Consider the following 15,000-nt stretch of genomic DNA (forward strand, 5'->3'; position numbering starts at 1 on the left):
AGTTAGGTAAGACCTGGGTGGACCACCCCCCTGTATGTTGGTTAGTGGTGGTGCTAGTTAGGTAAGCCCTGGGAGGACCACCCCCTGTATGTTGGTTAGCGCACCAGATGGTGCTAGTTAGGTAAGACCTGCGTGGACCACCCCCTGTATGTTGGTTAGCGCGCCAGGCGGTGCTAGTTAGGTAAGACCTGGGAGGACCACCCCCTGTATTTTGGTTACCGCGCCAGACGGTGCTAGTTAGGTAAGACCTGGGTGGACCACCCCCCTGTATGTTGGTTAGCGCACCAGATGGTGCTAGTTAGGTAAGACCTGCGTGGACCACCCCCTGTATGTTGGTTAGCGCGCCAGGCGGTGCTAGTTAGGTAAGACCTGGGAGGACCACCCCCTGTATTTTGGTTACCGCGCCAGGCGGTGCTAGTTAGGTAAGACCTGGGTGGACCACCCCCCTGTATGTTGGTTAGCGCGCCAGGCGGTGCTAGTTAGGTAAGACCTGGGTGAACCACCCCCCCTGTATATTGGTTAGCGCGCCAGGCGGTGCTAGTTAGGTAAGACCTGGGTGCACCACCCCCCTGTATGTTGGTTAGTGCACCAGGCGGTGCTAGTTAGGTAAGACCTGGGTGGACCACCCCCCTGTATGTTGGTTAGCGCGCCAGGCGGTGCTAGTTAGGTAAGTAGTGGGAAGGCAGGTATACAGTGCCTTGCGAAAGTATTCGGCCCCCTTGAACTTTGCGACCTTTTGCCACATTTCAGGCTTCAAACATAAAGATATAAAACTGTATTTTTTTGTGAAGAATCAACAACAAGTGGGACACAATCATGAAGTGGAACGACATTTATTGGATATTTCAAACTTTTTTAACAAATCAAAAACTGAAAAATTGGGCGTGCAAAATTATTCACCTCTTTTCCCTCCACGGAGAGTTGCGTTCCCTCCTACAAGAGGCGTAACAGTGTGTGTGTGTGTGTCTGTGTGTGTGAGAGACAGTACCTGAAGGTGAAGATGAAGAGCATGAGCAGTGTACAGAAGGTGGCTACGTTGTCCATAGTCTTCATCAGAACCACCAGCTGTCTGCGCAGAGCGGGCAGGAACCGGACCAACTTCAGGACCCGCAGCAGACGGAAGGTACGCAGGACAGACAAACCGCCGTCCGCCTGCCCAACGATCTCCCAAACACTGGAACACATGACACACACACTTTACTGTAACACACACACACACACACACACACTTTACTGTAACACACACACACACACACACTGCAGGAGAGATCTTCCTCACACCCACCTGATGATGACGATGATACCGTCAAAGATGTTGTAGGGGTTCTTGATATAGCCGAAGAGACCGAAGGCCAGCAGCTTGAACATCATCTCCAGGAGGAACATGCAGGTGAACACTATGTTACTGATCTCCAGGATATCAGTCAACTCCACCGGCTGGACAGAGAGGAGAGATGGAGAGGGGGGGTGAGGAGGAGACAGGAGAGACGGAGAGGAGAGACGGAGAGGGGGGATGAGGAGGGGACAGGAGAGACGGAGAGGGGGGATGAGGAGGGGACAGGAGAGACGGAGAGGAGAGACGGAGAGGGGGGATGAGGAGGGGACAGGAGAGACGGAGAGGGGGGATGAGGAGGAGACAGGAGAGACGGAGAGGGGGGATGAGGAGGAGACAGGAGAGACGGAGAGGGGGGATGAGGAGGGACAGGAGAGACGGAGAGGGGGGATGAGGAGGAGACAGGAGAGACGGAGAGGGGGGATGAGGAGGAGACAGGAGAGATGGAGAGGGGGGATGAGGAGGAGACAGGAGAGACGGAGAGAGGGGATGAGGAGGAGACAGGAGAGACGGAGAGGGGGGGGTGAGGAGGAGACAGGAGAGACATGCAGGTGAACACGATGTTACTGATCTCCAGGATATCAGTCAACTCCACCGGCTGAACAGAGAGGAGAGATGGAGAGGGGGGGTGAGGAGGAGACAGGAGAGACGGAGAGGGGGGATGAGGAGGAGACAGGAGAGACAGAGAGGGGGGATGAGGAGGGGACAGGAGAGACAGAGAGGGGGGATGAGGAGGGGACAGGAGAGACAGAGAGGGGGACAGGAGAGACGGAGAGGGGGGATGAGGAGGGGACAGGAGAGACAGAGAGGGGGGATGAGGAGGGGACAGGAGAGACAGAGAGGGGGGATAAGGAGGGGACAGGAGAGACAGAGAGGGGGGATGAGGATGGGGACAGGAGAGACGGAGAGGAGAGACGGAGAGGGGGGATGAGGAGGGGACAGGAGAGAGGGAGAGGGGGGGATGAGGAGGGGACAGGAGAGACAGAGAGGGGGGATGAGGAGGGGACAGGAGAGACGGAGAGGGGACAGAGAGACGGAGAGGGGGGATGAGGATGAGGACAGGAGAGACAGAGAGGGGGGATGAGGAGGGGACAGGAGAGACAGAGAGGGGGGATAAGGAGGGGACAGGAGAGAGACAGAGAGGGGGGATGAGGAGGGGACAGGAGAGACAGAGAGGGGGGATGAGGAGGAGACAGGAGAGACAGAGAGGGGGGATGAGGAGGGGACAGGAGAGACAGAGAGGGGGGATGAGGAGGGAACAGGAGAGGACTGAGAGGGGGAGAGGATGAGGGGACAGGAGAGGACTGAGAGGGGGGATGAGGAGGGGACAGGAGAGACAGAGAGGGGGGATGAGGAGGGAACAGGAGAGACTGAGAGGGGGGATGAGGGGACAGGAGAGAGGACTGAGAGGGGGAGGGATGAGGACGGGGACAGGAGAGACAGAGAGGGGGATGAGGAGGGGACAGGAGAGACAGAGAGCGGGGATGAGGAGGGGGACAGGAGAGACGGAGAGGGTGGATGAGGAGGGGACAGGAGAGACAGAGAGCGGGGATGAGGAGGGGACAGGAGAGACAGAGAGGGGGGATAAGGAGGGGACAGGAGAGACAGAGAGGGGGGATAAGGAGGGGACAGGAGAGACAGAGAGGGGGGATGAGGAGGGGACAGGAGAGACGGAGAGGGTGGATGAGGAGGGGACAGGAGAGACAGAGAGGGGGGATGAGGAGGGGACAGGAGAGACAGAGAGGGGGGATAAGGAGGGGACAGGAGAGACAGAGAGGGGGGATGAGGAGGGGACAGGAGAGACAGAGAGGGGGGATAGGGAGGGGACAGGAGAGACAGAGAGGGGGGATGAGGAGGGGACAGGAGAGACAGAGAGCGGGATGAGGATGGTCCTACCTGTTGATGGTATTCTATCCCCATACTGAGAGTGTTTGATGAGGATGGAGGTCATGATCCCTCTGTTGAAGTACTTGCTGTCTACGATGCGTTTCAGTCTGTCTCTGAATGCTGTCCCCAGATCCAGCAGCCTGTTACTGGCCCTCTTCACCCCGAGCCCCAGCCCTGCCTTCCGCCGGCGCCTCCCACGCCCGCCGCGCCCCTCTCCTCCCTGGGGGAAGTCGTGCAGGGTGTGGGCCTCTCCCCTAGACCCCTCAGGTCGCTCAGGTCCAGCTCCATGCCCTCTAGGGGCGGGCACACAGCGGGCAGCCCCAACAGTCCAGGAGGAGAGGGGAGGGCACCACGCCAGCCAGCTGGTACAGCAGCCGAGGATGGCCTGGAGGGAGAGAGAGAGGAGAGGAGAGAGAAACAATGTTTTTATTTAGTTTGATCAAATATATTTCAATATTTATTTTTGTAAGTATGTTGTTATTAAACAGATAGAGGTCAGACAGAGAGAGAGGTCAAAGGGGCGGCAGGTCAGACAGAGAGAGAGGTCAAAGGGCGGCAGGTCAGACAGAGAGAGAGGTCAAAGGGCGGCAGGTTCAGACAGAGAGAGAGGTCAAAGGGCGGCAGCAGGTCACGACAGAAGAGAGAGGTCAAGGGCGTCAGGTCAGACAGAGAGAGAGGTCAAAGGGCGGCAGGTCAGACAGAGAGAAAGGGCGGCAGGTCAGACAGAGAAGAGGTCAAGGGCGCAGGTCAGACAGAGAGAGAGGTCAAAGGGCGGCAGTCAGACAGAGAGAGAGGCGGCAGGTCAGACAGAGAGAGAGGTCAAGGGCGACAGGTCAGACAGGAGCGAGAGGTCAAAGGGCGGCAGGTCAGACAGAGAGAGAGGTCAAAGGGCGCAGGTCAGACCAGAGAGAGAGGTCAAAGGTCGGCAGGTCAGACAGAGAAGAGGTCAAGGGCGGCAGGTCAAGAGCAGAGAGAGAGTCAAAGGGCGGCAGGTCAGACAGAGAGAGAGGTCAAAGGCGGCAGTCAGATTGGAAGCCGTGCCCAACACTGAGGCTGGTGTCATTACCATTAGACGAGTCAGGGACAACAAGACAACCAAGTCTAACAGGATAATCTCTACAGCCAGGCTGCGTCTGAAATTAAATATCCCTACGTAGCCCCCTGAAGCTCTGGCCAACAGTAGTGTGCACTACATAGGGAATAGTGTGCCGTTGGGGACACGGTCCTGGAGGACTGCCGTGAGGCTGGTCTTCCTGTCTTCCTGGTAGCTAATGAATGAATGTCCTGAATAAACAGAATGATGTGACTAGAAAGACAGACTGAGAAGCGGCTCTATGCTGACCTCGCGGTTCAGCTCTCCTCTCCTCTCCTCTCCTCTCCTCTCCTCTCCTCTCCTCTCCGCTCCTCTCCTCTCCTTCTCCTCTCCTCTCCGTCTCCTCTCCTCTCCGCGCCGTCTCCTCTCCTCTCCTCTCCTCATCTCAATCCTTCGCCTCTCTCAATCCTTCCTCCGCTCCCTCTCCTCCCCTTCTCCTCTCTCAATTCCTTCTCCTCCTCCTCTCCTCTCCTCTCCTCTCCTTCCCTCTCCTCTCCTCTCCTCTCCTCTCCCTCTCCTCTCCACTCACTCTCCTCTCCTCCTCCTCCTCTCCTCTCCTCTCCTCCTCCTCACCTCTCCTCCTCCTCTCCTCTCCTCTCCTCTCCTCTCCTCTCCTCTCCTCTCCTCTCCTCTCTCAATCCTCTCCTCTCCTCTCCTCTCTCAATCCTCTCCTTCTCCTCCTCCTCTCCTCTCCTCTCCTCTCCTCTCCTCTCTCAATCCTTTTCCTCTCCTCTCTCAATCCTCTCCTCTCCTCTCTCAATCCTTTTCCTCTCCTCTCCTCTCCTCTCCTCACCTCTCCTCTCCTCTCCTATGTATTCACTAATGCCTCCAACATTTGAGGCATGGATTTCCTGTCAGGAGTGTAAGTGGTGTTACAGACAGAAACACCAGTACTGAACTAAAAGGATCAGTGGAGATTCTCAATTAAAACGGCCTTTTAGTCTGGGACTACGTTCAATCTGTGTCCGGGAACCTGGCCCAAATACCTGTCTAGGAAACAGAGGTAAGCTAGTTCTACCTAGAAATACTGTGTATAGAGAGATGGTTCTTACTAGTTCTACTATAGAAATACTGTATGTAGAGAGATGGTTCTTACTAGTTCTACTATAGAAATACTGTATGTAGAGAGATGGTTCTTACTAGTTCTACTATAGAAATACTGTATGTAGCTGGATGGTTCTTACTAGTTCTACTATAGAAATACTGTATGTAGAGAGATGGTTCTTACTAGTTCTACTATAGAAATACTGTGTATATATAGAGAGATGGTTCTTACAAGTTCTACTATAGAAATACTGTATGTAGAGAGAGATGGTTCTTAAATATTCTACTATAGAAATAACTGTATGTAGAGAGATGGTTCTTACTAGTTCTACTATAGAAATACTGTATGTAGAGAGATTGTTCTTACTAGTTCTACTATTCGAAGATACTGTATGTAGAGAGATGTTCTTCTTACAGTTCTACTGTATGTAGAGAGATGTTTCTCTACTAGTTCTACTATAGAAATACTGTGTATATATATAGAGATGGTTCTTACTAGTTCTACTATAGAAATACTGTGTATCTATAGAGATAGTTCTACTCTAGAAATACTGTGTATATATAGAGATGGTTCTACTATATAAATATTGTGTATATAGAGAGATGGTTCTTACTGTGTGTCCCATGAGTTGGTGCAGCTTGCTGAGGGGGTCCGGACTGTTTCTGAGAGGGCGAGGGCTGNCTCCCCTCTCCTCTCCTCTCCTCTCTCAATCCTTTTCCTCTCCTCTCTCAAACCTCTCCTCTCCTCTCCTCTCCTCTCCCTCCTCTCTCCCTCTCCTCTCCTCTCTCTCCTCTCCTCTCCTCTCCTCTCCTCTCCTCTCCTCTCCTCTCCTCTCCTCTCTCAATCCTCTCCTCTCCTCTCCTCCTCTCCTCTCCTCTCTCTCTTCATCCCTCTGCCTCTCCTCTCCTCTCATCTCCTCTCCTCTCTCTCCTCCTCTCCTCTCCTCTCCCTCTCTCCTCTCCTCCCTCTCCTCTCCTCTTCCTCTCTCAATCCTTTTTCCTCTCTCTCTCAAGCCTTCTCTCCTTCGCTCTCCTTCTCTCCTCTCTCTCTCTCTCTCCTCTCCTCTCACCTCTCTTCCCTCCTTTCTCTCTCCTCTCTCCTCTCCTCTCCTCTCTTCCGCTACTTCTTCCTCCCCCTATCCTCTCCTCTCCTCTCTCAATTCTTTTCCCTCTCCTCTTCAAACCTCTCTTTCCTCTCTCCTCTCCTATATCTTCCTCCATCCTTTCCTCTCCTATCACTCTACTCTCCTCTTCTCTCCGTCTCCTTCTCCTATCCTTCCTTTCCCTCTCCTCTCCTCTCTCACTCATCTCCTCTACGTCCTCTCCTCCTCCTCCTCTCCTTATGCCTCTCCCTCTCCTTCTTTCTCCTTCTCTCTCTCCTCCTCTCTCTCTCCAATACCTTTTCTCCATCACTTCCTTTCCTCTACTCTCCTTCCTATCCTCTACTCTCCTATCCTCTCTCTTTTCTTATCACCTCCTTCCCTTCTCTCTCCCTCTCCCTCGTCCTCATCCTTTCTTCCTCTCCTCTCCTCTTATACAATCCTCCTCCCCTCCTTCCTCTCCTCTCATCAATCTCTTACTCTCCTCCCCTCTCCTCTCATCCCTCTCTCAATCCTTTTCCCTCCCCCTCTCTCAACTCCTCCTACTCTCCTCTCCTCTCTTCAAACCTTTCCTCTCCTCTCCTCTCCTCTCCTCTCCTCCCTCCTTCTCCTCTCCCTCTCCTCCTCCTCTCCTACTGCTCTCCTCTCCTCTCCTCTCTCCCTCTCCTCTCCTCTCCTCTCCTCTCCTATGTATTCACTAATGCCTCCAACATTTGAGGCATGGATATCCTGTCAGGAGTGTAAGTGGTGTTACAGACAGAAACACCAGTACTGAACTAAAAGGATCAGTGGAGATTCTCAATTAAAACGGCCTTTTAGTCTGGGACTACGTTCAATCTGTGTCCGGGAACCTGGCCCAAATACCTGTCTAGTGAAACAGAGGTAGCTAGTTCTACTATAGAAATACTGTGTATAGAGAGATGGTTCTTACTAGTTCTACTATAGAAATACTGTATGTAGAGAGATGGTTCTTACTAGTTCTACTATAGAAATACTGTATGTAGAGAGATGGTTCTTACTAGTTCTACTATAGAAATACTGTATGTAGCTGGATGGTTCTTACTAGTTCTACTATAGAAATACTGTATGTAGAGAGATGGTTCTTACTAGTTCTACTATAGAAATACTGTGTATATATAGAGAGATGGTTCTTACAAGTTCTACTATAGAAATACTGTATGTAGAGAGATGGTTCTTAATAGTTCTACTATAGAAATACTGTGTATATATAGAGAGAGATGGTTCTACTATAGATATACTGTATGTAGAGAGATGGTTCTTACTAGTTCTACTATAGAAATACTGTATGTAGAGAGATGGTTCTTACTAGTTCTACTATAGAAATACTGTATGTAGCTGGATGGTTCTTACTAGTTCTACTATAGAAATACTGTATGTAGAGAGATGGTTCTTACTAGTTCTACTATAGAAATACTGTATGTAGAGAGATTGTTCTTACTAGTTCTACTATAGAAATACTGTATGTAGAGAGATGGTTCTTACTAGTTCTACTGTATGTAGAGAGATGGTTCTTACTAGTTCTACTATAGAAATACTGTGTATATATATAGAGATGGTTCTTACTAGTTCTACTATAGAAATACTGTGTATCTATAGAGATAGTTCTACTCTAGAATACTGTGTATATATAGAGATGGTTCTACTATATAAATATTGTGTATATAGAGAGATGGTTCTTACTGTGCTGTCCCATGAGTTGGTGCAGCTTGCTGAGGGGGTCCGGACTGTTTTCTGAGAGGGGCGAGGGCTGTGTGGGGAGGGCCTCTGGGGCTGTGTGGGGAGGGTATGTGGGGTTGTGTGGGTTGGGGGCTGTGGGGGTGTCTGGAGAGGGGGCTGTAAGGCTGTGTGGGGAGGGGGATGTGAGGTTGTGTGGGGTGGGGGCCGAGGAGGTATGTGGGGAGGGGGCTGTGGAGGTTCGTGGGGAGGGGGTTGTGGGGGTGTGTGGGGAGGGGTTGTGGGGGTGTGTGGGGATGTGATGCTGTGTGGGGAGGGGCTTGGGGGTGAAGCTGCGGTAGCTGCAGACAAAGGAGGGCAGGATGATGGGGTAGTTCATCCCTCCGTTCAGACGACCCAGGAGAGACGACCCCAGCCCAGGGGTCACAGAGGGGTCACGACCCGGGACAGGAAGTGACCTCATCTCCAGCTCCTCCCCACCTGTAGGAGTCATTATGTTGATTTAATTAATGAATGTTAGTCAGACATCTTTTCACGGCAGGTAAAGATCTATTCAAATCATCCTGAACATTAGATTCAGGTAAAAAGGACAATCCTTTAGTTTCAGGTACAACGACTTATAAATAGTATAATCTACAGTCCTATTCCACCGTAGTATAATCCACAGTCCTATTCCACCATAGTATAATCTACAGTCCTATTCCACCGTAGTATAATCCACAGTCCTATTCCACCGTAGTATAATCCACAGTCCTATTCCACACCACCGTAGTATAATCCACAGTCCTATTCCACACCACGTAGTATAATCCACAGTCCTATTCCACCATAGTATAATCCACAGCCCTATTCCACCATAGTATAATCCACAGTCCTATTCCACATCACCGTAGTATAATCCACAGCCCTATTCCACCATAGTATAATCCACAGTCCTATTCCACATCACCGTAGTATAATCCACAGCCCTATTCCACCATAGTATAATCCACAGCCCTATTCCACCATAGTATAATCCACAGTCCTATTCCACATCACCGTAGTATAATCCACAGCCCTATTCCACCATAGTATAATCCACAGTCCTATTCCACCGTACTCACAACGCCTGGGTAGGTATTTAACAACACATCTGACAGCCGTCTGACGTCTGACTGCACAGTTTGTTTGTTTACTGGTCTAGTCTACGAACCTGTTGCTACGGGGGTGTGTCCTCCGTTGCTGTGCCGACAGTGGTGGCGCTGGTGATGCTGCAGCAGGTTGTGTATGGGGCGGAGCCAGGGGGCGTTTCCGGACGTTCTGCGGCCGACCCCGGACCACTTCCTCCTCCGTTAGGGTTTACCTTCTTACGACGCTTACTGACGCACATGTAATCAGTAAACAGGAAGTAGGACGAATACAACTTTATTCTCTTTTACAACAGGATGTTGAATTTATCCTGGGCTTTATTCACTACAACGAGTCAGCTAGAACAGGAGGTTGAATTTATCCTGGGCTTTATTCACTTTTACAACGAGTCAGCTAGAACAGGAAGTTATATAGCGCCTTCAGTATTCAGTATTCAGACCACTTGACTTATTCCATAATTTGTTACGTTACAGCCTTTTCTAAAGTTGATTAAATTGTTTTTTTCCCCCTCATCAATCTACACATAATACCCCATGATGACATCACAATACCCCATAATGACATCACAATACCCCATAATGACATCCCAATACCCCATAATGACATCACAATACCCCATAATGACATCACAATACCCCATAATGACATCCAATACCCCATAATGACATCCCAATACCCCATAATGACATCCCAATACCCCATAATGACATCCCCAATACCCCATAATGACATCCCAATACCCCATAATGACATCCCAATACCCCATAATGACATCACAATAACCCCATAATGACATCCCAATACCCCATAATGACATCCCAATACCCAATAATGACATCACAATACCCCATAATGACATCCCAATACCCCATAATGACATCACAATACCCCATAATGACATCCCAATACCCCATAATGACATCCCAATACCCCATAATGCCATCCCAATACCCCATAATGACATCCCAATACCCCATAATGACATCCCAATACCCCATAATGACATCCCAATACCCCATAATGCCATCCCCAATACCCATAATGACATCCCAATACCCCATAATGACATCCCAATACCCCATAATGACATCCCAATACCCCATAATGACATTCCCAATACCCCATAATGACAGTCCCAATACCCCATAATGACATTCCAATACCCCATAATGACATCCCAATACCCCATAATGACATTCCCAATAACCCCATAATGACATCACAATACCCATAATGACATCACAATACCCCATAATGACATCCCAATACCCCATAATGACATCCCAATACCCATAATGACATCCCAATACCCCATAATGACATCCCAATACCCCATAATGACATCCCAATACCCCATAATGACATCCCAATACCCATAATGACATTCACAATACCCATAATGACATCCCAATACCCCATAAGACATCCCAATACCCCATAATGACATCCCAATACCCATAATGACATCCAATACCCCATAATGACATCCCAATACCCCATAATGCCATCTCAATACCCCATTAATGCCATCCAATACCCCATAATGACATCCCAATACCCCTAATGACATCCCAATACCCCATAATGACATCCCAATACCCATAATGACATCACAATACCCCATAATGACATCCCAATACCCCATAATGACATCCCAATACCCCATAATGACATCCCAATACCCCATAATGCAAAACAAAAAATGTTTACATAAATATTCAGACCCTTTACTCAGTACTTTGTTGAAGCACCTTTGGCAGTGATTACAGCCTCTAGTCTTCTTGGGTATGATGCTACAATCTTGGCACACCTGTATTTGGGGAGTTTCTCCCATTCTTCTCTGCAGATCCTCTCAAACTCTGTCAGGTTAGATGGGGAACGTTGCTGCTAAGCTATTTTCAGGTCTCTCCAGAGATGTTAGATTGGGTTCAAGTACGGGCCACTCAAGGACATTCAGAAACTTGTTCCAAAGCCACTCTTGTGTTTTCTTGGCTAAGTGCTGTTGTCCTGTTGGAAGGGGTTTTCATCAAGGATGTCTCTGTGCTCCGTTCATTTTTGCCTCGATCTTGACTAGTCTCCCTGCCGCTGAAAAACATCCCCACAGCATGATTCTGCCACCACCATGCTTCACAGTAGGGATGGTGCCAGGTTTCCTCCAGACGTGACGCTTGCATTCAGGCCATAGAGTTCAATCTTGGTTTCATCAAACCAGAGAATCTTGTTTCTCATGGTCTGAGAGTCCTTTAGTTGCCTTTTGGCAAAACTCCAAGAGGGCTGTCATGTGTCTTTTACTGAGGAGTGGCTTCCATCTGGCCTAATTGTTGGAGTGCTGCAGAAATGGTTGTCCTTATGGAAGGTTCCCTCATCTCCACAGAGGATCTCTGGAGCTCTGTCAGAGTGGCCATCGGGTTCTTGGTCACCTCCCTGACCAAGGCCCTTCTCCCCCGATTGCACAGTTTGGTTGGCGGCCAGCTCTAGGAAGAGTCTTGGTTGTTCCAAACTTGTTCCATTTAAGAATGATGGAGGCCACTGTGTTCTTGGGGACCTGCAATGCTGCAGAAATGTTTTGGTACCCTTCCCCAGATATGTACCTCGACACAATCCTTTAACCTCATGGCTTGGTTTTTGCTCTGACATGCACTGTCAACTGTGGGACCTTATATAGACAGGTGTGTGTGCCTTTCCAAATCATGTCCAATCAGCTGAATTACCACAGGTGCACTCCAATCAAGTTTTAGAAACATCTCAAGGGACGATCAATGGAAACAGGAAGCACCTGAGCTCAATTTCAAGTCTCATAGCAAAGGGTCTGAATACTTATGTACATAAGGTATTTCTGTTAAAAAAAAAAAATCTTAATACAAAAATGTATAAAAACCCTGTTTCGCTTCGTCGTTATGGGGTATTGTGATGTCATTGTGGGGTATTGTGATGTCATTATGGGGTATTGTGATGTCATTGTGGGGTATTGTGATGTCATTATGGGGTATTGTGATGTCATTGTGGGGTATTGTGATGTCATTATGGGGTATTGTGATGTCATTATGGGTTATTGTGATGTCATTATGGGGTATTGTGATGTCATTGTGGGGTATTGTGATGTCATTATGGGGTATTGTGATGTCATTATGGGTTATTGTGATGTCATTATGGGTTATTGTGATGTCATTATGGGGTATTGTGATGTCATTATGGGGTATTGTGATGTCATTATGGGGTATTGTGATGTCATTATGGGTTATTGTGATGTCATTATGGGGTATTGTGATGTCATTGTGGGGTATTGTGATGTCATTATGGGGTATTGTGATGTCATTATGGTTATTGTGATGTCATTATGGGGTATTGGGATGTCATTATGGGTTATTGTGATGTCATTATGGGTTATTGTGTTTAGATTGCTGACAGATAAAAAAAATATATATATATATTAAGGCTGTAATTTAAACAAAAATGTGTAAAAATTCAAGGGGTTTGAATACTTTCCGAAGGCTCTGTATATAATAGGTAGTTGTGTAAATACATATTTGAAAACTAAAAAGACTTTCAAAAAATAAGTTGAAATAATAATAATGAATTTGTTGTTGTTGTCGTCGTCCTACCTGTGCCAGGTTGTGTACATGCGTTGTACTCGTCGGGTCAGTTTACGGTAGAGGTGTGAAACATATCTCAGCATCTCTTCGTAGCAGGATCCCGGTTCGCTGTAGCTGGCCAGAGTACTGTCGTTGGACATGTAACGCGCTCGCTGCTCGCGCATCAACGCGTTCTCACGCTGCTTCGTCTCCGCAAACTGGGTCGCTATGACTACCAGGCACAGGTTGATCATGAAGAAAGAGCCCACCTGACGAAGAGAGGGAGGGAGAGAGAGAGAGAGAGAGAGAGAATGAGAGAGAGAGAGAGGGAGGGAGGGAGGGAGGGAGGGAGAGAGAGAGAGAGAGAATGAGAGAGAGAGAGAGAGAGAGAGAGAGAGAGAGAGGGAGGGAGGGACGACCAAGAACGTACACAGAGTTAGAGAGAGTAAAGACAATGGGAAAACTACTACAGCGAGACATACTTCACTAATCATAAATTGGAAAACCCACCGACACAGATTCTATAGACACAGGGCCAAGCAGAAACATACACACATCCTATACTGTACTCTGATTCTATACTGTACTCTGTGTCAGTGTCTGTCTCATTCTATACTGTCCTCTGATTCTATACTGTACTCTGTGTCAGTGTCTGTCTCATTCTATACTGTACTCTGTGTCAGTGTCTGTCTCATTCTATACTGTACTCTGTATCAGTGTCTGTCTGATTCTATACTGATCTCTGATTCTATACTGTACTCAGATTCTATACTGTACTCAGATTCTATACTGTACTCTGATTCTATAATGTACTCAGATTCTATAATGTACTCAGATTCTATACTGAACTCTGATTCTATACTGAACTCTGATTCTATACTGAACTCTGATTCTATACTGTACTCTGGTTCTATACTGTACTCTTATTCTATACTGAACTCTGTATCAGTGTCTGTCTCATTCTATACTGTACTCTGATTCTATACTGTACTCTGATTCTATACTGTACTCTGTGTCAGTGTCTGTTTCATTCTATACTGTACTCTGTATCAGTGTCTGTCTCATTCTATACTGTACTCTGATTCTATACTGTACTCTGGTTCTATACTGTACCCTGATTCTATACTGATCTCTGATTCTATACTGTACTCTGATTCTATACTGAACTCTGATTCTATACTGAACTCTGATTCTATACTGAACTCTGATTCTATACTGTACTCTGGTTCTATACTGTAGTCTGATTCTATACTGTAGTCTGATTCTATACTGTACTCTGATTCTATACTGTACTCTGATTCTATACTGTGCTCTGATTCTATACTGTACTCTGATTCTAGACTGATCTCTGATTCTATACTGTACTCTGATTCTATACTGTACTCTGGTTCTATACTGTACCCTGATTCTATACTGATCTCTGATTCTATACTGTACTCTGATTCTATACTGTACTCTGATTCTATACTGTACCCTGATTCTATACTGTACTCTGATTCTATACTGATCTCTGATTCTATACTGATCTCTGATTCTATACTGTACTCTGATTCTATACTGCACTCTGTATCAGTGTCTGTCTGATTCTATACTGTACTCTGATTCTATACTGTACTCTGATTCTATACTGTACCCTGATTCTATACTGTACTCTGATTCTATACTGTACTCTGATTCTATACTGTAGTCTGATTCTATACTGTACTCTGATTCTATACTGTAGTCTGTATCAGTGTCTGTCTGATTCTATACTGTACTCTGATTCTATACTGTACTCAGATTCTATACTGTACTCAGATTCTATACTGTACTCTGATTCTATAATGTACTCAGATTCTATAATGTACTCAGATTCTATACTGAACTCTGATTCTATACTGAACTCTGATTCTATACTGAACTCTGATTCTATACTGAACTCTGATTCTATACTGTACTCTGGTTCTATACTGTAGTCTGATTCTATACTGTAGTCTGATTCTATACTGTACTCTGATTCTATACTGTACTCTGATTCTATACTGTGCTCTGATTCTATACTGTACTCTGATTCTATACTGATCTCTGATTCTATACTGTACTCTGATTCTATACTGTAGTCTGTATCAGTGTCTGTCTGATTCTATACTGTACTCTGATTCTATACTG

The 15,000-nt window shown here is 47.4% G+C and overlaps 1 protein-coding gene across 1 annotated transcript in view; it reads right to left on the reverse strand.

Moving 5' to 3' along the window:
* LOC109887024 (voltage-dependent T-type calcium channel subunit alpha-1H) overlaps nucleotides 1-15,000 on the reverse strand; it is a 77,343-nt gene that overhangs the window by 59,194 nt on the left and 3,149 nt on the right. Inside the window, 9 exon segments of the mRNA XM_031813770.1 lie at nucleotides 989-1,174; nucleotides 1,286-1,437; nucleotides 3,230-3,265; nucleotides 3,267-3,605; nucleotides 8,159-8,383; nucleotides 8,502-8,632; nucleotides 9,256-9,260; nucleotides 9,355-9,510; nucleotides 12,883-13,121. Of these exon segments, the coding sequence (XP_031669630.1) occupies nucleotides 989-1,174; nucleotides 1,286-1,437; nucleotides 3,230-3,265; nucleotides 3,267-3,605; nucleotides 8,159-8,383; nucleotides 8,502-8,632; nucleotides 9,256-9,260; nucleotides 9,355-9,510; nucleotides 12,883-13,121 (1,469 nt within the window).

The sequence above is a fragment of the Oncorhynchus kisutch genome, unplaced genomic scaffold (assembly GCF_002021735.2).
Source record: "Oncorhynchus kisutch isolate 150728-3 unplaced genomic scaffold, Okis_V2 Okis06b-Okis10b_hom, whole genome shotgun sequence".
NCBI classification, from domain to species: domain Eukaryota; kingdom Metazoa; phylum Chordata; class Actinopteri; order Salmoniformes; family Salmonidae; genus Oncorhynchus; species Oncorhynchus kisutch.